Raw genomic sequence first — 23,384 nt, 5'->3', positions numbered from 1 at the left:
AGTGCTGCTGCTGGAGTGATAGTTTTGGAGGGTGCACGGGGGCTGGAAAACTATGAAGGCATATTGGTATCCTGCTTGCTACAGTCAGTGGGGAAGAATAGTGGTAAGGCCCACATATTCCTAGTTACTCACAAACAACATAATTAACCACTGGTTAAGGGATGAATGTTTCTGTGGATAGACTAGACAGTGATTAAGGAAATGTTTACTAGAGAAGTACTGAAGAATACTGCTCCTATTGCACTGAATACATATTGTACCAACTATTTTTAAATAGATGCAGAGTTAGGGTTGCCAGCCTCCTCCCTGGTTCTCACCACCCTGAATAACTTTGTGTCACCTGCAAATTCAGCCACTTCACTGCTTACTCCCAATTCCAAATCATTAATAAACAAGTTAAAAGCATCGGACCAAGTACTGATCCCTGTGGTACCCCACTGCTTACCACCCTCCACTGAGAAAATTTCCCATTTATACTCACTCTGTTTCCTATTAATTAGCCAGTTTTTGGTCCACAAGAGGACTTGTCCTTTTATCCCATGACTATTGAGCTTACTTAGGAGCCTTTGATGAGGAGCTTTATCAAAAGCTTTCTGGAAGTCAAGGTAAACAACATCTATTGGGTCCCCCTTGTCTACAGGTTTGTTCACTCCCTCAAAAAACACTAACAGGTTAGTGAGACAAGAACTTCCCTTACAGAACCCATGCTGAGTCTGCCTCCATAGTTTTTGTTCATCAATGTGCCTACTAACTCTTTCCTTAATAACAGTTTCCACCAACTTACCCGGTTACATATGCCTCCATTAATAATTAACCAACTTCAATACTTCATCTCCTGAGATAAAATGCTTCTAACTATACTGAAAAATGTGCTGCAAGGAACCTATGACAATGCCATTCTAGGACTCTAGTGGGTTTTTTTGTTGTCATTGCCAAGAAAACTTGGAAAAGCCAAAAATGACTTGAAATATCAGAAGACTGATCTGGGCTAAGAAAAATATGTCCAAGCAAACTGAACAAGATTTTCAAGGTTAATAGAACACTAAAAATGCAAGATGTTTTCTTAGTGGGACACAGGAACTCAGTGGAGGGAATTTTGCTTTGTTGCCTTTAAATAACAATCAACAATTCTGACCTTTTTGTGTATGTTGGCTGAGTCTACTAGATTACTTTAGTAACTACAAGCATTTCCACATATATGATGAACCTTGACATAGACTGAGTAAACTATGCATGGACAGGAAGCATACAAGCCACATTAGGTAATATAGGAGGATGAATCTGGGAACGAACAAGTTTCCAGCATTAGGGAGGATATTTTGAGAGGGAAGGAAACTTTGTTCAGGCCTCACTAGCTAAATCAGTGAAGGGGGCAGGAAACTGGCTCCAGAAGCTCAATTTCAACCCAATTCTACCCATTTAGGTCCTCCCCTTTCAGCCTAACACATTGCTGTACAATGGTTTGGGGGAAAGGAGGTCTAGGCTTCCCAAGTCCCCCTGGGGGGCGGGGAAACCCCCGCCCCAGAGGTCCGTTCCCCGCCACCGTGGGATAGGGCCCTGGGGGGAACCACACCCCGATGTGCGCGTCACCCGGAAGTGACGTGAGGACGCCGGGCACGCTGGGGGCAGGGCCACGGTCATCCGAGGGAAAACTCTATGGTTTTCCCTCTGATGTTGTGCCCCCGCCCCCAGCATGCCCGGCATCCTCACGTCATTTCCGGGTGATACGCGCGCACCAGTCGCCAGCCGGGAGTCCCCCGCCGCGGCAATTTTTCCACTTGGCAACCCTAAGGAGGTCACATAACATTTGGTTCTCAAAGCCATAATGGGGACTAGTCAACCACTGCTGCCGCCACCCCCTTGCTAAAGCCAGAAACAGAGGGACAGTTGCAGCCACAGGAGATTCTTCCTTAAGATGGTGCTTGCCAGACAGAACGTGGGAGTGGCTGGAACAGCACTTCCAGAATCCTGGGAAACCCACCAAAGCCCCTATGTGCAAATTAGGAGATTGGGGGAGAACACCTGGAAATTTGGTGGGTTGAGCCTGGGATGGGTGGAGTTTGGGAAGGGGAAGAACCTCAGCAGGATATAAGGCCATAGAGTCCACCCTCCACAGCAACCATTTTATTCAGGGGAATGTATTTTGGTCATCTGGAGATCAATGTAATAGCAGGAGATCTCTCGATGCCACCTGTATTTTGGCAACCCTAATTTTTGCTTTCTCTCTACCACAATATTCTCTGCATACACAGCTAAAGGCATTTTTATTACATTTTAAAAGCTGAACTGCTTTTATTAAAAAGTACATGCAGAATTACAAAGCCTACAAAACATGTATGAATTTTGTGGAAGCAGTAATTTCACATGCAAAAATATTGTATTTATTTATTTAAACCTTGCTCTCCCCCCTATGGGGACCCTAAACAGCTTATAACATTGTTATCCCCTCCTCCATTATAGCCTCACAACAAACCTGTGAAGTAGGTTAGACTGAGAGGAAACGTTACTGCTCCTAAAATCACTCAGTGAGCTTCATTACCCAGGGAGGCCCAGGTTCAAACCCTCACTCTGTCATGGAAAGTTACAGGGTGGCCTTGAGACTGTCACACTCTGCCTAACCTACCTCACAGAGTTGTTGTGAGGATAAAACAGAAGAGGGGTGAGAACAATGGGCTATTACACATGGGTGTTTTCATTTGCTTTCAGTGTACACGTTCGTCCGGGTTTTTTCCTTTCTATATGTTTTCCTTCCTTTTGCACTCATTTCACTTTCTGTTCACTCCCCTTCCCCATTTCCTAAGAGCACTTTTGTGGCAATTTTTTTTTAATTCACTTCAAAGTCAAAATTAATCCAAAAGCATAATGATATCATTGGATTTCTCCCCCAGCCATTCACCGCACCTTGACGCCTACTCCCCTGCCCACATCAAAGTCCTTCCGCCCATTCACCCACCATCAAGTGGAGATGCAGAACAAATCACTGAAGTTGATTCAGAAAGTTGCGGATCAAAAGCTCAGCCAATCAAAAGTAAGCAGTGTGCGTAATGGGACAGTGTCAGCTGTTTTAGGTCCCCATTGGAAGTAAAGGTGGGGTGTAAGTGAACTAAGTAAGGGGCTGGGTGGGGATTTGAACTTGGGTCTCCCAGATCCTATTCCAACATGCTAACTACCCTGTGAAGTGAATATAAACAAGTAATTTGTACAGATACTTAGGAAAGCTGTTTTTTTTTTGTTCTTTGTAGCAACTGAAATACTTGATCATTTTATTACCTATTCTATGTCCCTAAAGTGACCTTACCAATCACAAATGACCATACTTACCAATTCCAGTTTCATCAACTTCTTCTACATCGATAATCTGAGGGTGCTGCTGAGGGAATTGTTGGCCTGGAAACTGGAGAGGTGGGTTTTTCCCTGTTGGGAGTGGAGGATAAACTGGTGGATGCTCTGTTAAAAATTGATATTGTGTCTGCAAACCATCTTCTGCTTCTATCTGAGGCAAACTGTAACTAACATACAGCTGATCTCCTCTTCTGGAAAGAGATGATTCTTCTTGTTGATGTATTTCAATGGAATCCGGGTGTAATATGGAAGGGTCTGTAGTTACTTCTTGGGACTGATCATAGTCATTATACTCTGCAGCAGCAGGAGTTTGAATAATTTTGGGTGACTTAATATTATCTGAACTACCAATCTCAAATGCCCAGACTCCTTGGTTTCCCAGATTACTGCTCCTAGAAGACAAGAAATTCTCTTTAAGTATACATTTTAAACAATCATGGGATTAATTGTAACATTTTTATATCTATAATTAATGATACAAAATTGGTGTGCTGGCCCATTGTTCAGACCAGTATGCATATCTGTTCATGTCAACAGCTCCCCATGTGGAAAGGCAGCCATATTGTGCTGATCTGCATCACTGCCACCAATTAACTGGATTTATATATAAACAAATTGTTCATACTAAAATGAGCAGACATTCATACTCTTTCATTCCACCCTTTCCCAACAATGTTCTATCTTATTTCAGTTCTGTAATTGTATTTATAGTCTACCTTTCTAGCTTCTTGTGATCATGATGGTGTATCATAATAAGCAATAACAAATAGGTAGGCAGATGTTGCCACTCTGAGTATTTTTCCCAAAATAAAAAGAAAGTGCTTCATACATTATGTTATAAAAATATTTTTAGAAAATGTCTAAAAATATTTAAAATCTTTATGCAGATTAATCCCAAAACTTATGATTTAGATCATTAACAATATTATTCATCAAAAACAGTTACTTATATAAAAGACAATAGAAAGACTTTAAAAAATCCATACCTGTGCAGATTCCCAATGACTTCTTCCTCATTTGCAATTATATTGTATGACCCAGGTTTTATCCATATGAAATAATTTGTAGAGGGTTGACTAAAGCCAACAATAGCAGGGCTAATTTCCATATCATTTTTAGAACGTGTACTATAGAACTGCAAACCATCTTCTGGATAAAGGAAAACAGCATAGGAACTCGAATCAGAAGACGCTAAAACAGCCTGGAATGTGTTTCTCTGTAGGGAAGATTTAAATTTAATTTATTTACAGGAAATTAAGGAAGATCAGGTATAATAACTATTCTTTTTATCATTCTTCATAAATATTATAAATACAAGTTCAAACAGGCAGGGTTTTACACAGTTGTTACAGACTGTGTTGCTGACACATTTTTTTAGAAACACAATGACCTGAAGTAAAACCAGGGGTCGTTTCATAGAAAAAGAGCTAGGGGAACTCATTAGCATAACTCATTAGCATATGCCACACCCACTGACATCACCGGAAGTATGTCATGAGGCCACACCCCCTGAATGTGCTCACCCACTTCAGGAGAGGGGATCAAAGTGTAATACAAGCCTCCTCCGAGACTTGATCACACCAATCTCAACTCTCTCTTGGGTCTTGATGCCTGCCAGTCATTCCCCCTGCCTAGGGGAAGCCGCGTTGGACCAAAATACAGTCCAAACTGCTGTAAGGAACACCCATCCACCCTGAGCACTTACAGGGTGCATCAAATCGCCATTTTACCCCGACCGGAAGCAGGGGGCGGGGCTTCGTCATGTGCCCCGCCTCCCGCACCTCACCCGAGGGAACTCCGTTCCCCCGCGTTCCCCCCGAAATGACCCCTGAGTAAAACACACGTTATTCTTTGGAGCACTGAATATCAGAGAACCTTACTGTAAAATGAAGAAGCCCTATGTCATAATCTAAAGCACTGCTTTAGGCTTCCCCAATAAAACAGTGAAATTTTTGACATTTCCCCCCTTTGGACAGCAGATGCCGTATCATAAATCCCTTCTGAAAGCCTTTGCACTTATAAAATCAGTTTGCTATGCATCATCCTGCTGTTTAATACACAGAAAGTCAAAAATGTCCCCTGACCACATGAGTCTGCTTATGAAGAAAGTTGGGATAGAAATGTTTAAAAATAAATAAATATTTGTGAGATCTAAAAAAAAATCTCAGTTCTACACTTAAACAAATGCATCTTTACTTCCACTGTAGTTTCACCAACACTAAAAGAAAACTTAGCAGTTCTTCTAAAGCAACTTACATAAACGCAGATATTAGGACGAATGGGCACTAACTGTAAAATTGCAGTTCGTGTCAGTTCATGGTTGAACCACAAAATGAACCACAAACCAAATTGAACTGAGAGGTTTGTTCATGAACTGGACTGGTTTGTGGTTCATGGCCCTGCAAACCCCATTAAAATGGACCACAGTCCCTTTAAAGGGCTTTCTTGTGCAGTTCCTTTGAACTTTAAAGAGACTGCACAAGAAAGCCCAAAACAGCTGAGTGACAGAGAGCTGGCTGGTCCTCGCTGCTCAGTTGTTTTGTGGTTTTCACAGGGAACTTTCTGCTCTATCCACAAACTGCCACAAATGGCTTTAAAAGTTTGTAGAAGTTCATGATCTGTTACAAACTTCAGTTAGCAAACCATGAACAGGGCAAAATTCATGATGTTCATATCCATCCCTAGATATTAGTTATTTATGGCATGAGGAAAGATTTATGCACAAAATGGAGTGTTAACTCTATCTCCTACCAGTTGTTGAACCCAGCTTAGGAAAAAGAGAGGCACAATATGAGTATAAGATGAGAGGACGGATTTCTTGAGGATAAAATATGTGTGCGTTGGGGGAGGGTGTTAAAATCTCCACATCTCAGTGCGATGGCTCCAGTCCCAATCATTCCATCGCAGCTTTGTATGTTGTTTTAATTGTATGTTGGGAGAGCCTATCACAGATCCCCACTGTCATATATATATATTAGCCTTTGGTTAGCTTAATTTCGACATCAAAAATAGCATGGATCACTACATTTGTGCCTTCTAATTTTTCTGTTGCTAGACTGTTACATGCTCACCTTCACTTGCAAACTGGTGTCTTCTCCAGGTCCTGCATAAGGAGCCACAGAATCCCAAGTAACAATGACAACACTGTGTAGATCTAAGGTAGTATCCGGAAAGCCTCTTTTAATATACTTGGCAGCAAGATGGAGGACATCAGGAGATGAATCTTCCCTATAATATACCTTCCCATGTCTACCGGTGGTATCCAAATCAGCGTAAAAGGGAGCAATACCTCCAAAACTGAGAGGAAATTGACCAAGATAATCTTCTTCCCTTGGCGGTTCATTCACTGCAATGATGCCATTAGTAAGAACCTAATAAAAAGTAGTAAAATATTACACATGTCTAAAGAGTGTACAAGATGCACACTTACTAGGTATAAACTATAAATGATTCTCTACAACTTTTTTTTTTGTAAAGTGTGTTTCCAGTTAGAAATTAAAAACAGGCAGCATTTCCTTACCCTAGCAAATATGTCTCCACATGTTCCATGAGCATTAGCGAATACACAGCCAACTGCAAAAAATGTTTACCACAGTGGAATGGATCCAACCACAGAGCTGCTCAGAAGGAAAGGCATTCTGTTTGTGGGAAAAGGTGACAGCAATTTCTACTGATTCCCCCCTTCCACTGCAAACCTCTATTCTGCCCCCATGCTGTTCTGGAAGGTCCACTGACTCCCAAAACAAAATGGGGGTGTGTGTTTCAGTAGATTGCAGCACAAGGGAGAACCAAGAAAGTCCCGATCCACAAGGTACACAGATGGCTGGATACATACTTCAGCAACCTGTGCTGCTCTGCCACAGAAGCAGAGAAAAAAGACACCAGAGAAAATCCAGTAGTAAACAGGTTGCGATGGATCATGGACAGACTTTCCCCAGTCTGATCGCGCAAGCACTCTTCCGAGCCGTTGGGATGGTCTGGTCAGGCCATCCCGGCTCTGTGCCATCCCCCCCTCGCAGTATGCACATCATTGCATACCCATAGGGGGCCCTATGGCAAATGGCAAAAAAGACAACTTGCCCGCAGTTGCGTCGGATCACACAGTGATGGGCTCAGCCTGCAGCAACAAAGGGCTGTGTGATCTCGCAACCTCAGGTCAAATTCCTCTGGATGAAATAGCCTTGCTTCCCCTCCACTTCAACTGGCGCGTGTGACCGCAACCGAAGAAAACATACAATGTGATGGTGTCATGTTAAACATTACTTGAAACCAGAGTCAAGAACAGATACTCTTATAATGTCTACTTAGGCTCTAAGGGCAGAACAGAGTGTCATATTATCAAGCAAAGGTTTCTAACCTTGTGTTTTGCCAAAAACTTGGATAGTGGACATTTGCATGGAACACCGGCATGAGGGAGTGAAGGAGTTAGCCCTTTGGACATCAGATGCTCCCCACCAGCAATCCCTCCCCCCTCCCAGCCAAGTTTAAAGCCAGGAAATAAACTCTGCCTATGCCCATTCAGGCTCTAGGTGAGAAATAGCATTCTAACACTGCAGTTAAAAATTCTGATCCCCTAGCCCTGTGTTCTGAGTAATCTGAGACTGCTGCTAAATGTCAAGAGAAAAATGCAACAGCTTCCATCTTTGCTGTTTACAATGCATCCTTGCCGTTTCTTCACCAAGATAAGATCACCAGCACAGACATTCTTTCCCAGGCCAACTCACCAAACATTCAGGCTCCTCTCAGACACAGCTGTTTTGTTTTGGGGTCCGTATACAGCATGCCAAATGAACACAAATCAAGGATACACTTTCTGGTGTGAAAGCTGATGCTAAAAACCCAAAGCTGGTCCAAAGCTCTGATATAAAGATGTCTGTAACAATGACCTGAGGCATATCAATAAGTAGAAAGCTCTGGCAAGCAATAGGGAATATTTGGTGTTGTGCATTCTGATCTGGTATGGCATGGAAATCTGTAATAGTAAGTAGATCCTAGGTGGAGAATCTAGGTGGGCCTGCAATCCGTCATTATGACCCTCCCACTGTTGAAGTGACACATACAGCAGATCCTTCCAGTTTCAGGTTGTGTTCAGACTGGCAGTTTGGCCCAATATAGGCCCATTTTACAAACAGATTAAACGGGCATCATCACACAGCCACATCTGTCAGGCGTTCCCCCAGTGTACTCACCCCATCAGAGGACGACTTGGAGCTGGCTTAAAAAGCCACCACCTCTGAAGTGGTGTTTTTGTTTCTCCACGCATTCATTGCACATGGCCAGATGTCTGAACATGGGGGAGCGCGCACAGAACAGATTTCGCAGTGTGAACCTGCAGATCTGTTCTGTCGCTACAGAGGCATTGCCTATGTGTGCATGCATGCGCACTGTGCACAAACATGGTTTTTTGAATTTTTTTTTGCAGTTCCCTCCATGGCTGAGGTGCCACAATAATGTGGATGCTTTACCATGGGATGTCTCCATGGATAACCCACAGCAGGGTGTGCTGTGTGGCTGATGCATCCCACTACACTTTAACCCGGTTCAATCAGAGGTGGCATCCGATCGCGCCAAGCCGCCAGTGTGATCACAGCCTCAGATTGGCCTCTCTCTACACCAGTAAGCAAACACTCATATCACTAAATAAAGGTTCCGTAAATTGTGCAAACATTGCAAAAGTCTAGACATATTTTATCCTTAAATACAACACCCTACAGCAGGGGTCCCCAATGTGGTGCCCATGAGCCCACCAAGTGTTTTTAGAAAGTGGGTAGGGTTTTGCCCTGCAAGGCTTCTGATTGGCTGTGCAGATTTTTTTAAACGTTGCTTTGACAGCAGCAACTGCCATCACAGCACAAGGATCTTCACTGTGTGACTGAAGGTAAGCCGGGGCAGCTACTTTGTGGCTGACTCCAGCAGCAGCCATTTTGTGGAAGCCGTTTTCTTGCTGTGCCCACAACCCTGTGCCAGAAGTTCAAAGTTGCTTGAAGACTCAAAAAGGTTGGGGACCCATGCCCTACAGTTAAGTTCACCAACATCAGAATTTTTTTAAAAAAATATATTTTATGAGACCATTAAATGGATATTGTAAGTGCATGTAAGAGGATCTGGGAGGAAATGGGTTAAGAGAATTCTCTCACTTGGGTTCACTTGACAGTTGGCCCCATCCTCTCATCGGTTAGATGTTGAGCCTCTCTGGCTGTTGCTTGCCTTTCTGTTTTATCTTATATAGGACCGTCTCTCTCTCATCTGGGCTTGTAGCTGTAGCAAGTTAACCTTTTGGGGTATTTTTATGTGTGTGTGCATGTGTGCACCTTTACAGTACATCCATCCAGGGCCAGCCCATCATTGACAAATTTTAGACCATTGCCTAGGGTGCTGGCTTGACAAGGGTGCCACTCTGGCCTGCCTGCCACCTCACCTTCCCCTCCCTTCCCTCGCCTCATGCCCTGAGTCTCCTTCACTGTGGAACGCTGAAGTGTACCTTACACAAGGGAAGAACACACAGACCAACGTCAGCAACTGTGTGTGCCCTCGCACCAGCGTGCTCCCCTCCCGACCCAATGAACCCATGAGCGTGCTTTCTTAACCATCGAAGGGGGTGGGAAAGTGGAAATGAAAGCTGTCACAAGGACACGTGATCACCTGGAGAGGTTGCTCACCTCCCAACGTCTCACGCGCCTCTCCGGCGCGAGGGGCAGGGTGAGATGGAGGGGAGGGGGGCATGGTGAAGGCTGCATTCCCGCCAGTGGAGGAGGCAGGTGAGCAGTGTGAGCCTGCTCCCTGTCAGACCTGCTTCTTTCCTCAGAGGGCGGATCTCAGCAGAAAGCGGCTGCCCTCACTGCCCAGCCCAGCCTGCAATTTCTTTTGCAGTATTGCACACGGGGAGGGGGAGGCGCCACAACGTAGCCTCACCTGGGGGGGGGCACCACAGGGTAGCCTCACCTAGTGTGTAAAAAAAACTGCGGCTTGCCCTGCATCCATCCCTCATTCAATGTTCCTGAGTTCTCTGTCCCTTCCCACAGTAAACAATCCTTTCCTTTACTACCGGGAGCCCCCTGCTAAAAGCCAGGTAAGACCAACATTTCTAGAACTTTTACATCTCTAGGTGGAAAGTGAGTAGGGGGAAGCCAGTTGGAGCTAGTGAGAGGAGGGAGAGAAGCTGGAGATGAACAGGAAGCCAGATAGAGTAGGGAGGGGGTGGAAATCCCTGCAGGCCCCCTTCTTGTGCCGAAAGTGAGTAGGGGGAAGCCAGTTGGAGCCAGTGAGAGGAGGGAGAGAAGCTGAACAGGAAGCCAGATAGAGTAGAGGGGGGGTGGAAATCCTTGCAGGCCCCCTTCTTGTGCTATACATATAATATATGATGTCAACAGCAGATGTACAGAACTACAAGTAAATATAATGATTAGATAAGAGAGACATGCATATGTTGTGCTTGTGCATGTAAAAAGTACCTTTCCTTCAAGTAATCACAGCAGTCCAGAAATGAGGGGCAAGTTACAACAAAAACATAAATTTTATTGAAGCTGCATAACATACAAAAAAGTAGTACTATGTAAACCAACAATTAGCTAAAAAGCAAACCAGCAATTCCAAATAAACACAAATTTCATTAAAAAAACACAATAAGCCAATAGTACAAGAAATGCGTACAAACAGAAGGCCCCTTAAAGACAGCCATGTTAATCATACACCAAAAGACAAAAAAGTGGTGGGGCCAGGCAGGTTTCTCAAAGGAAGGAAGGCTAAAGCCATGGCACTGCTACTGAGAAGGCACTGAATCACGTAGCCACCCACTATATTGCAGACACTAACGGCACACAGAGCAGGAACTCTAAAGATTATGTGATTACATGGGCAGAATAATATACGCAGACCTGTGAGACACTGTGGTCCTATGGAATGTTGGGACTATAAAGACCAGTGTGGTATAGTTAAGGTAATTGACTTGAAATCCAAGCTCAAGTCCTTACTCTGCCATGATGCTCAATGGGTAGCTTTGGCCCAGTCATTATCTCTCACCCCAGGCTGTTGTGCAACCCCTCATGCATGTTACTCTGAGCTCTTTTGAGAAATGGCTAGATAAAATGTGATAGTGACAACTAGCATTTTAAATTGGTTCTGGAAACTAACTGATAAGTGCAGTAGGCGAAACAAAGAAATAGGAGTTGTATATTCCCAACAGTTTACCGCAGTCTAGCATTTCCATTGTGGACTTGTTTATAAACAGTCTTCAAAGAACCATATAAAGCAAATTACAGAAGTCTAGTCCAAATGCCACTAAGGCACAAGTAACCGTGGCCATACTCAGCCTAACTAGAAAACGGTGCAAGTGGCAAACCAACTGAGGTCTGTAAAATGATTGCCTCCTTGTAACAGCATAAGAAAATAGTTAAGCCCTGCTGGATCAGACCAGTTCTCTGTCTAGTTCAGTCCTCTGTCTAGACCAGTCCTCTGTCTAGTCCAGCATCCTGTCTCACACATTGGTCAACCAGTTCCTCTGAAGGGCCAACAACAGGGCATAGAGGCTGAGGCCCTTCCCCTGATGTTGACTCCTGGCTCTGGGATTCAGGCATTTATTGCTTCTGAACATGGAGGTCTCTTTAGTCACCATGGCTAGTAGCAACCTTTAGACCAATCCTCCACGAATCTATCTAAAGCCACCTAAACCTGTGGCCATCACTAACATCCTCTGACAGCAAATTCCATACTTTAATCACTTGCAGTGTAAAGAAGTATTTCCTTTGTCCATTGTGAAACAGCTGCCCATCAGCTTCACTGGATACCCTCAAATTCTAGTATTTTTGGAGACAAAGTTCTTTGTCAACTCTCTCTACCCCATGCACAATTGTATAAACCTCTATTATCTCTTTTCAAAACTGAAAATCCCAGATTCTACAGATTCTCCCTGTGAGGAAAGGTGCTCCAACCCCCAAACATCTTGACTGCCCTGTTCTGTACCTTTTCCAGCTCTGCGATGTTCTATTTGAGATACGGTGACTAGAATTGCACACAGTATTCCAAATGAGGCTACGTCACAGATCTATATAGGGGCATTATAATATTGGCCGTTTTATTTTTAATCCCTTCCCTAATAATTCCCAACATAGTGTTTGCCTTTTCCTTGCTGCAGCACACTGGGATGACACTTTCATCGAGCTATCTGCTGGGAACCCAAGATCTTTTTCCTACATCCTATTAGCATATACTTGAAGTTGCAATTTTTTGTTCCAATGTGAATCACCTTACACTTGCCAATACTGGACTTCATTTGCCACATTGTGACAGCCTCCCCCCCAAAAAAAAGACAGCCTCATACCTTTCTGGCCTTCCAATCCAGGGTAATTGCAGAACATTTATTTAGGAGGGTATTTGAGGCAGGTTGTGCAGCAAATCTGGGATAACAGGATAGATGAGTTTTCCTACAATGGCATTACCTTGGCTATTCTATAAATCAATAGATCTAATTCTCAGCATGGCCAAATCTGGGCCGTTTTATATCCAGAGACTGGAGCCATGAACAGACAAGCCAAATTTGCAAAAAAATCTGAAATCTAAAAAAGAAAGGAAAAGAAACGTGTGTGTGTGTGTGTGTGCGTGTTAAAAACCCCCAAAATAGAAGCAGTGCCTGCACCTTTAAAGAAATGAATGCCCTCAGTAGCCTTTGCTAGTATTGCCAGCCATCAAGCCTTGGTTTCTGTCAGTAAAAGGAAGGGGGAGGGGCAGGGCTTTTAAGGAAGGCCCCACTGGGGCCAAGTCCACCAGTAACCAGTGGGCAACTTGATACCATGTGATTAGCATAGCGTTGCCAGGTCTCCCCGGGGGGCGGGGAAACCCCTGCTCGATCGCCCCGTTTCCCGCTGGCCAAGGATCGGGGCACCGGGGGGAACCCCACCCCCAAAATGCCAGCATCACAGCAACATGCTGTGGTGTACACCAGGTACATTGCATGGGGGACACTCTACGATTTGAGGGAAAACTCTATGGTTTTCTCTTGAATCATAGCTGCCCCGCCCCCAACTTGCGTGACGCGATGATGTCACTTCCGGACGCAAGAAGACTCCTGACAAGGCAAGGAATTCCCCTGCTCCAGCCAAGGTAGGGACTTGGGAACTCTAGATTAGCATGACTTACCCAGTACCAGCTGCTTGCTATTATTAAAAGACCGTTACCCCATGAAAGCTAGCATGCCGTAGTGGTTAGAGTTTCAGATTCAGATTCAGATCTGGGAGACCCAGGTTAGAATCCCCACTCTGCTGTGGATGCTCACTAAGTGATTTAGGGCCTGTCACATAAGCCTAATGAACCTCACAGGCAGTGTTCCCTCTAAGCTGAGTTAGTGTGAGCTAGCTCCCAGTTTTTTAGCCCCCAGCTCACACATTTTTGTCTTAGCTCATGAAAGATGGCTCCAGAGCAAACTAATTTTATGCATCAGCCAAACTACCTGCACACAACTTTAATGCCAGTAGCTCACAAAGTAGAATTTCTGCTCATAGGACTCCACAGCTTAGAGGGAACATTGCTCACAGGGTTCATATGAGGATAAAATGGTTGAGAGAAGAATAATGTAAGATGTTTCGGGTCCCCATTGTGCAAAGGCAAACAAATAAATGTAGATTAATTTGTGTGTGGTAAGGAGAAAAGGAAGTGGGAAAGGTGAGGATACGAGGATTTCCAGGAGCAGGGGAAGAGGAAATAGTGTTGTGAAAGGAATATAGGGGAAAGTAAGCCGCTTAGTCCAGTGACTGACACGCCACAGCTTGGCCAGGTTTTTCCCTGGGTAGAGGCTGCCAGGTGAGAGGTAAGAAAGAGAACTGAAGATGAGAAGACAGATAAGAGGTAGGGTGGCTGGTGGATGAGAAGCACAAAGGGAAGCAGGAAAAAGGAGAGGTTATAGGCGGTTTCAGGGAATGGAAAGTGGAACTAGTTGGAGAAGGAAAAGTGAAGTCCCCTCTCAACAAGTCTTTGCAGGTTGCCTGCCAAGCAACTGGGCCTGGCCAAGCCTGGTGGCACAGAGTTTTCCCAGGGGAAGGAAAAGAGGGATAGTTGGGGGAGGGGAAGATAAAAATTGGTTGGGTGGTGGGAAGAGGCTAAGGGGTCTGCTGGGGAAGAAAAATAGGAAATAGTGGGAATGGGGAAAATGAGATGCTCTCCACAAGTCCTTGCTGGTTTCCCACGTGCTTTTATATTCCTTTCCTTTGTTCAAGAAGAGCTCTATAACTCAATGCCTTGAGCAGTATAACAATCCAAAATTTCATTTATAATCTCTGTTTATTTCCCAAAAGATAACATCCAAGGTTATATTAGGATTTTGATCTGAGAGCAGCAAGGGGACAACCCTGCTTGGATTAAAATCACTGAAATTCACCAGCCATGGTAGAATAAAATGGCATCTTAGATTAGAATATAGAGGGCATTCCAATAAAATATGAAAGACTGAATCTATTTTACCAAGGGAGCAAAAGCAAATTATATCGGAGTAGGGGAGATGAAAAAAGCAGCCTCTCATAACCATTACTGAATGGGCATCCCTTCTAGCAAGAGTAAAAGCCCTGAGTAGACCAGGTGAAGTCAGATGAGATGCACAGGAGGGAAGAGAATCAGGGGGAAGTATTCCAAAAAAATTGTGAATAATAAATCTGTCCAGCATTTATTAATTTATCATTTGCCTTTATATCCCACCCATCCCGTGAGTGGGCTCAGGGCAGGTAACATCATTATAATACATACAATTTCAGTTTAAAACACGATAAAGCATTATAACAATTGAAACAATGGGTGCAGCTTGAAACAGTGTCAGATGGCTTTAAAGTTCTGGCCCAATGGTGCGGTGAGTTAAAGGCCAGTTGTCAGAGGTCAGTAGATAGATGGGTGACAACAATCTCAGGGAGGCCATTTATAGGCGCCCATTGCCTCAACCAAAGCCCTGGTGGAACAGCTCCGTCTTGTAGGCCCTGCAGAATTGAAGAAGATCCCGCAGGGCCCTAGTCTCAATTGGGAGTATGTTCCACCAGACTGGGGCCAGAACAGAGAAAGCCCTGGCCCTAGTTGAGGCAAGACGAGCATCCTTCAGGCCAGGGACCACCACGAGGTGTTGATCTTTAGAGCGTAACACTCTTTGAGGCATATATGGGAAGAGGCAGTCCCTTAGATATGTTGGTCCCAGGCCATATAAGGCTTTAAAGGTCAAAAATAGCACCTTGAAGCAAATCTGGTACTCAACTGGCAACCAATGCAGTTGGTGGAGTGCGTGCCTAACATGAGCTTGCATAGGCGTTGACGTCAGCAGGCGCGCCGCCGCATTCTGCACCAGTTGTAATTTCTGAATCAGCTTCGAGGGTAAGCCTGCATAGAGCAAGTTGCAGTAATCAAGTCTGGAAGTGACCATTGCATGGGTCACCGTTACTAGGTCGGGGGGGGGGGGGGGGGGCTTCAGTAGCCTGATCTGCCTAAGATGGAAAAATGCAGCTCTGGCTACCGCAGCAACCTGGGCCTCCATGGAAAGAGAGGCATCCAGTGTCACTCCAGACTCCTCATTGTCTGGACTGGCACCAAAGGCACCCCTTCAAGTGTGGGGAGCCTGGCGCCCACATCCAACCCCCCATGACCCAGGTACAGAAGCTCTGTCTTTGATTGGTTTAACTTCAACCGACTCTGCCGCAACCATCCAGCCACAGCATCCAAAGCCTCAGCCAAGTTCACAGGAACAGAAGACGGATAGCCATCCATTAACACACTGATGACAACCCACAGGGGTCATTTCGTAGAAAAAGAGCTAGGGGAACTCATTAGCATAACTCATTAGCATATGCCACACCCCCTGACATCACCGGAAGTGTGTCATAAGGCCACACCCCCTGACGTCACCGGAAGTGTATCATAAGGCCACACACTCCACCCTCAACGGTCCCAGCAGCTGCCGCTGGCCTTGCAACTCCACTGCCGAGCCCCATGAGGGGGCCGGTGGGAGTGCAAGGAAGCCCCGCAAAGGCCCTCCCTGGTCCCAGGCAGGCAGGGGTGGGGAGAGGCAGGGAGGAAGCAACTTACCCTCCCTCTTCTCCTGCCTCCTCCTGGCTGAATGAGGGCCGGAAGCGGGGCAGCCGGAAGCAGGGGGCGGGGCTTCATCGTGTGCCCTGCCCCCCGTACCTCACCCGGGGGAACTGCGATCCCCCGCGATCCCCCCCGAAATGACCTCTGACAACCCAGCCCATAACTCTGGACTAACTGGGTGAAAGGGCGCATATAGATGTTAAATAACATTGACAAGAGGATTGCCCCCTGCAGCACTCCACATTCTAGTGGGTATCTCGGGGAGACCCTCTCACTAAGTGCCACTCCCTGTCCCCGACCAGGAGGAAAATCATTTCAAGGCAGTCCTCTGAACTCCTACGTTGGTGAGGCGGTGGGTCAATAGATCATAGTCGACCGCATTGAATGCTGCCATTAGATCTAATAGTAACAGCAGCGCCAATCTGCCTTGATCCAGATGTCCACAGAGGTCATCTGTAAGGGCGACCAGGGCTGTCTCCATCCCATGACCAGGGCGGAAGCCAGACTGGAAGGAATCAAGGATGGAAGCGTCATCCAGGAAAGCCTGGAGTTGTTCAGCCACCGCTCTCTCAACCACCTTACCCAGGAACAATAACGTCGACACTGGGCGGTAGTTGGTTAGGACCATAGGGTCCAATTATGGTTTTTTCAAGAGCGGATGAACTACTGCCTTTTTCAAAGCCTCTGGGAAAGTCCCAGTAGAAAGGGACAGGTTGATAATTTCTTCCAGAGGGACCTGAATGCTCTCCCTGCAGGTTTTCACCAACCAGGAAGGGTATGGGTCAAGGAGGCAAATACTCAGCCATACTGCTGCCAGGATCCTGTCAACTTCCTCCTGGAAGAGTCAATTTAAGTGGTCCAATATTGGACCAGAAGACAGACAAGGGGCTTCCAGTTCTCTTACTGTCTCAATTGTGGTCGGGAGGTCCTGGCAGAGTGTCATAATATTATCTGCGAAACAGCTTGCACATGCCTCGGAGCCAATGGCCAATTCCCTACTATTTGGTCTGCCCTGTGGCAGAGTTGTAATGGACCAAATAATTCTAAATAATTGGTCCGGGTGTGAGCTCACAGATGCAATGAAGGCCACATAGAAATCCTTCTTCATGGCCTTCACAGCCATCTCATAGGCTTTCATAAACAACCTATAAGATGTTCATGACACTTTGTCACGAGCTTGCCGCCACCTCCACTCTAGCTATCTTAGCTCCTGCTTCACCCTTCGCAGCTCCAATGTATACCAAGGTGCTACTTTGGTACAAGGGTATAGAGGGCGCCAGGGAGCAATCTCGTAGAAGGCTTCAGAGAGGCGATGTTCCCAGTCCTCCATCAGCTCTTCCAATGAACTGCCAGGGGGCATTGGATCCCGCAGAGCTTCCTGAAGCTGAATGGGGTCAATTTGACTCCACGGGCAAGCATAAATGCACTCGCTGCCTAAACAGGGAAGGTGCAGAATGCTCCACTAGATCTTCAGGGCAAAGTGGTCAGACCATGGGACTACATCTGTAGTCACCTGATCCACATGTATCCCCATCCCAAAAATTAGATCCAGCGTGTGGCCCACTTGATTCATGGGAGCCGATACAAGCTGGGAAAGTCCCAGTGCCTCCATGGACAACCCCAGGTCCCTGGCCTGGGAAGACACTGCATCATTGGCATGGACTTTAAAGTCACCCAAGATCAGAAGCCTGGGGTATTCCAATGCCCAACCTGATATAGCATCTAGCAGGTTGGACAGGGTATCTGCTGGTGCATTAGGCAGTTGGTGCACCAGCCAGATAGCCAAACACTCCTCGACATCACACGCCAGGCCTACACATTCAATGCTGGAGATTGTTGGAGCGGGGAGTGACCTGAAGGAACAAAATTCACAGATGAGCAAAGCCACACACACACCAAACATCCAAAATTGGTGAAAAACTGAAAACTCAGGTGGGATAAGCTGGTTCAAGGCAACAGTTTCACCATCCCTCACCCAGGTTTCTGTCACACGGGCCAGGTCTACCCACAACTCCGTGAAATAATCACAGAGCACATTGATCTTATTATTGATAGACCTGGCATTGACTAACACCAGTGTCAGAGAAGGGTAAGTGAAGAACAGAACTATAGAACTATTTCTGCCAGCTTAGTGCTTTTATATTATTGTCTTATTTTCTGTCTTTTTAAAAAATGTCATTACTTTTCTTGGGCCGCAGCTGTGCCTGGAGATATAGAAATATTTTAAATAAAATGAATAAATAAATCCAGAAGCTGCTACAGATCTAACTGCACCCCCAAGCGGCGAGCCTGGGTTTTCAAAGGAAATGCAAGTTCATCCTACAAATGTACAACGTCTAGCCCCAGGTGAATTATGTCTCTAATACAAGAATGCTTCTGGCTATGTTGCACTGAAGAGGGAAGTTTTGAAGAACTGGCTTCTTTTTATTCTTCATATTGATAGGCACAAAGTAATTAGTGAGAATTTGAATTTTATTGATGTGCAATGAATGCATCGGCTGGAAGCAGGTTAAGTACATATTAGCAGTATCTCTCCTTATGTATAATTAAGTAGTGGGGTGGCACTTTCTGAACATTCTCCACTTCAGCCAGTTGTTCCTGCACTCCTCCTGTTTGTGTGTGCCTACATAGATCTGTCTGTGACTGTGTCTGTATTTCTGCTTTGCAGCATGCCTCGGGTTTTTGGCTTCCTGTTTTCTGTGTGTCTGGTCCCATCCTCTATCTCTGCTTGTGTGTGTATCCACTGTTTTTTTGTGATAACTTGGGCTGGTCCCCCCCCCCCGCCTCCACCATGCTGACAGCTGTTTACTTGGCGGGGCTTTTTTCCATTCTATGAATTGTTGCCTCAGCAAACGTGGCTTGGAGGCTAAAGATGGCAGGTTTTGCCCCCTGAGGGAATTAATCATCGTCTGGTGAGGAAAGCAAAAGCAGTAGCTGTGTTCACCGGAGTGAAGCAACCATCTTCTGAGGAAAGTTTTGGTGGGCGCTGCCTCTGTGGGCAAGACTCAGACAATGCAGCCAGTGGATAGGGACAGCTTCTGAGTGACACATCATGGAGCTAACTGATTTAGAGGTGTGTGGAATGTTCAGAAAGTGTCACCCCACTACTCAATTATATATAAGGAGAGATATGATAACATATGCATATCAAGATCTCTGAATTCCTAGCTTTCATTTTTTAAAGTAACTCTCTAGCCCCTTTTGTTGTGGAGGAATAAGGGGAAAGGTATCTCTCAGTAACAAAAGGGGCTAGAAACTTTATTGTATTAAAAATGAAAGCGGAGAATTCAGAGACTAACACTATAACAATATGGGAATTGTTCATTTTTTAAAAAAAACCTGAACATTCCTGGGGGGCTAAGGGAGGAGGGAATGGTTGCTGCCAAAGGACTGAAGCAGGGGAATTGCTGGGCATCCTTCCATGTGGAAACCCCATTGCTGTTGTAGTGTATCAGCAACTGCCGCAGCAGTGCGGAAACCACACAAGCCCGTACCCATATGGAAATCACCAGAGTTATTTTAATGTAGCAGTTTAAGGTGTTATCCAGATTCATTAATAATGAGAATTTTTCCACTGACTTCTATGGGTAGGAATGACCTACTGACTGGTTACTAATCCCAGTAAAGAAATGTATTTAAAGTTTGTCAAAATATCTGTACATCCTTTGGAAAGCTATGTGTAAACATGACCTTTAATGAAAATGTAATTAAATAGCAGTCTAAAGAAAGATATCCACATTTCTGTAAGACTGCTTATTATTACAGAGAGATATTTATATGAAGAGCAGAAGGGGAAAAAATTAGACTTTTGAGTTTGTCTGGAGACAGAATTCATCCTTTCCTTTTAGGGTATAACTCCATTTAATCTGACAGGACATAACCATGATATATTTATAGGAATCAGTCCTTCTGAATTACACAGATAACTAAGTACATTTATGGGATACAAGAAAACGTGCCTCACACACTTTATACATAGTTCTGCCTCAATTAGCTAATGGAATTTGTGAAAGGCAGAACGGGAATCAGAAAGTAGGAAAACAAAGCGGCTCAACAGTTCTAGGGTTTGGAAGAAGAAACCAAAGTTTTTAAACAACTGAAAATACTCAACGATTAAACCATACAATACAGGGACATTATTAACACATTCATAAGAGAAGGCTGGGTACAATTAATACTGGGGAGTGGGACACAGTACAGAGATAGGGGAGGGGAGGGAAGGTTAACATTAAAACAGCAGAACACATGCTTTGCACTCAGATTCAATCCTTGACATCTCCGGTTAAAAGGCCCTTCAATTGTAGATCTGGGAAATACTTTTACTTAAACTAAGCAAGTTTTTAGAGGTTCTAGTTAGAGACCACTTTGGCCCATTTTGGTGTTTTCATGACACAAGCTTGGTCCAATATTGCAGCTGACAATTACCGGTACGCCTGATTTAAATGTGGGGATGCCAAGGCAGAAAGCTTCCCTGCCAGACACACCCCGGGGTATTCTTTAAACCATGTAGCAAAGCAAGCTGCTTGCATATCAGAAATCAGCAGTTTAAATGAAACACTTCATACATGCAAAGTCGCACAGGGAAGCTTGCCTAAACTGAGCCTTATACTCTGCTTTTATCAACTTTGTTCTTTATTTTTGAAATCTATGCTATTAAATTTGACGGGACCCAACTTAGAGCTTTCAAAATAATGTAATGTAATAATATAACAACAGAGTTGACCCAAGCAGTAACAGACTATACATTGGATTCTACATTATATGGATTCTTTCAGAAGAATAATTCTGGTTATTTAGAAAATGTCAGCTAACAAAACAGCTGAGATTAATTTATTAAGATATTTATACCTTGCTTTTCTCCCTACTGGGAACCTTAAGTGGATCACATTATTCTTTCCTCCACCACTTTATTCTTCCAACAACCCTGTGAGGTAGGTCAGGCTGAGAGAGAGAGTGAGTTGCTCAAGCTCACCCTGCAAACTTTCATGGCAGAGTGAGGATTTGAACTTGGGTCTCCCAGAACCTAGCCTGAAAGTCTAGCCACTACACATAATATATCATAAGCTGTACTTTTAAGACTAGCCATCTACTGCAGTACTCTTTTGGTCTATTCCTCTGCTGAACTGTAAATATAAATAACAATAACTTAACATTGTATTCATATTGTCTTGTGCATAGTATAGTACAGGATGGTTTTACACCCAACTCTAATGTACCTGATGTAGTGTGCCAGTAATAAATACTATTTAACAGACTTACAACATTTGACCAGCTTAACAAGACAACATTGTACAGAAATACAGCACCACTATCCAGTTATCTTTTGCTTTTAAACTCCCATTACTGCAAAAGAGTGCATTTCCTAGAATTAGTTGAATAGCAATGTTTCAAAATCCTGTTTCCCACCACTCCTACAGTAAGGTCTGGAGTAAACAAATAAACAAATCCAGAGTTCATCCACTCACACATGAAAAACAGATAAAGTCCTGGGGTCGTTTAGTGCCAGAAAAGGAGCGCCATTTATTTAGACCAGCACAAGATCTGACCGTTTCTATTCAGACATCCTTTTATACTCAGACATCCTCTCGCATGCCTTATAGAGCCATGGAGTAAACTACCCAGTCACGATGCCTTTTCCAGTTGGGACAGCAAGTCCTAGAAAGGCAAACACCCATCTGCTTTCTATTTTGTTTAGGAACTCGCAAAAACCTATTCTACTTGCCAAAACGTTCTGGGCAGTCTCTCCCTTCCCACCCAACACCCCCCCCCCTCCCTCCGACCCGCCGCTGCTTGCAGGGCTTCTTGACACCCTACTCAGTGCCCCGTGTCAGAAGGTGCCCCCCTATTTATGAGCTGACTCTTGGTTTACCACAACGTTCAAGGAGAGACTATCCAAGCTCCACACAATGTAAGGGGTAGTGCTTAATTTAGAACATCCTGCTATAGACACAACTGTCTTCAACGACGTAGAAAGGCTTGTCTGGGTCTTATCCCCAAAATCCGTTTCCAGCCTTGACAGCGCGCGCATTTCCAGTCCCATGTTTCGAGGCCGCCGAGCATGTGCAGAAGGCCCTTCCCTTCACCGGTGAGGGACCACAGTCGGCCCCCGCCCCACAGCTGGTATGAGGGGACGGGGCTCCTCGCTCGAAGGGAATTAAGCAACCTCCCGCACACAGCCCGCCCTTCTCGTTGCTCGTTGCAGCAAGACGGATTCTCGAGAGCACTGACAGTCGCCACCCCGAGTCGCGCCCCTTTTCTGCCTTCAACCCTGAACGGCGGGAGACGGCCCCAGGCCACTCGCTATCCCCCCCCCCACAAAACCCCCGTCTCTCCCGAGCTTCTTTTCTCAGCCTGGCCTCGCCCAGCCCAGCCCAGCCGCTCGCCCAGCCGCCCCTTCTACCGCCGCGAGCGCACTTACATAGAGGGAGTTCACACTGGCTCCGTAGAAGCGCAGCGGGGTGTCCAGCTCCAGAGGCGGGGAGCTCACGTCGTCCCCGGACTCCAGTGCAGCGTCGCCTCGCTCCAAGCCGAAGGGGAAGAGGAGCCCCCGGTGAGGTATGCAGTCCCCCGGAAAAGCCAGCGCCAGCAGCGCCCATAGCCTCAGGCTCCTCAGGCTGGTCATCCCGCCTTCTTCTTGCACCCTGAAGAAACTTCCTTTTCTAGGCAGCTCCCGGACGGTGCAGCGAGGGAGCCAGCAAATACAACACCTCGAAGTTTTAAACCCCTCTAGGGCTGTGGTGGAAAGGAGAGGAGGGGGAGATCGGGGAGCCAGCCAATCAACAGAAAGTTTGAAGCAAAACCAGCCTATCACAATTAGAGGACGGGCTTCTGCCTCTCTTCCCTCCCCGCATCCTAAATTCATCAAAAATCCCAACAGACCAACTCATCTTTGCTCTTCTCATCGGCACTCGGCAGCCTTCAGCAACCAAAGTTTCCCGCCCTTTCCCAAGAGTGCAGTTTCCCAAGATTGCAATTAGTTACCCCACACTTACACT

The 23,384-nt window shown here is 45.4% G+C and overlaps 1 protein-coding gene across 1 annotated transcript in view; it reads right to left on the bottom strand.

Moving 5' to 3' along the window:
* LOC107123641 (nidogen-1-like) overlaps positions 1-23,057 on the bottom strand; it is a gene marked incomplete at its 3' end in the record, with an annotated part of 53,595 nt that extends 30,538 nt beyond the window's left edge. The window contains exons 1-4 of the mRNA XM_015426915.1: positions 22,808-23,057; positions 6,414-6,713; positions 4,329-4,558; positions 3,322-3,734 (exon numbers count right to left, since the gene is read on the bottom strand). Coding sequence (XP_015282401.1) covers positions 3,322-3,734; positions 4,329-4,558; positions 6,414-6,713; positions 22,808-23,011 — 1,147 coding nt within the window. The remainder of the gene's footprint in view (positions 1-3,321; positions 3,735-4,328; positions 4,559-6,413; positions 6,714-22,807) is intronic.
* Positions 23,058-23,384: the final 327 nt, after the last annotated feature.

Source organism: Gekko japonicus, unplaced genomic scaffold (assembly GCF_001447785.1).
Source record: "Gekko japonicus isolate JY-2015 unplaced genomic scaffold, Gekko_japonicus_V1.1 scaffold141, whole genome shotgun sequence".
In the NCBI taxonomy this organism is placed as follows: Eukaryota; Metazoa; Chordata; class Lepidosauria; order Squamata; family Gekkonidae; genus Gekko; species Gekko japonicus.
This window is presented reverse-complemented; position numbering and strand designations above follow the sequence as displayed.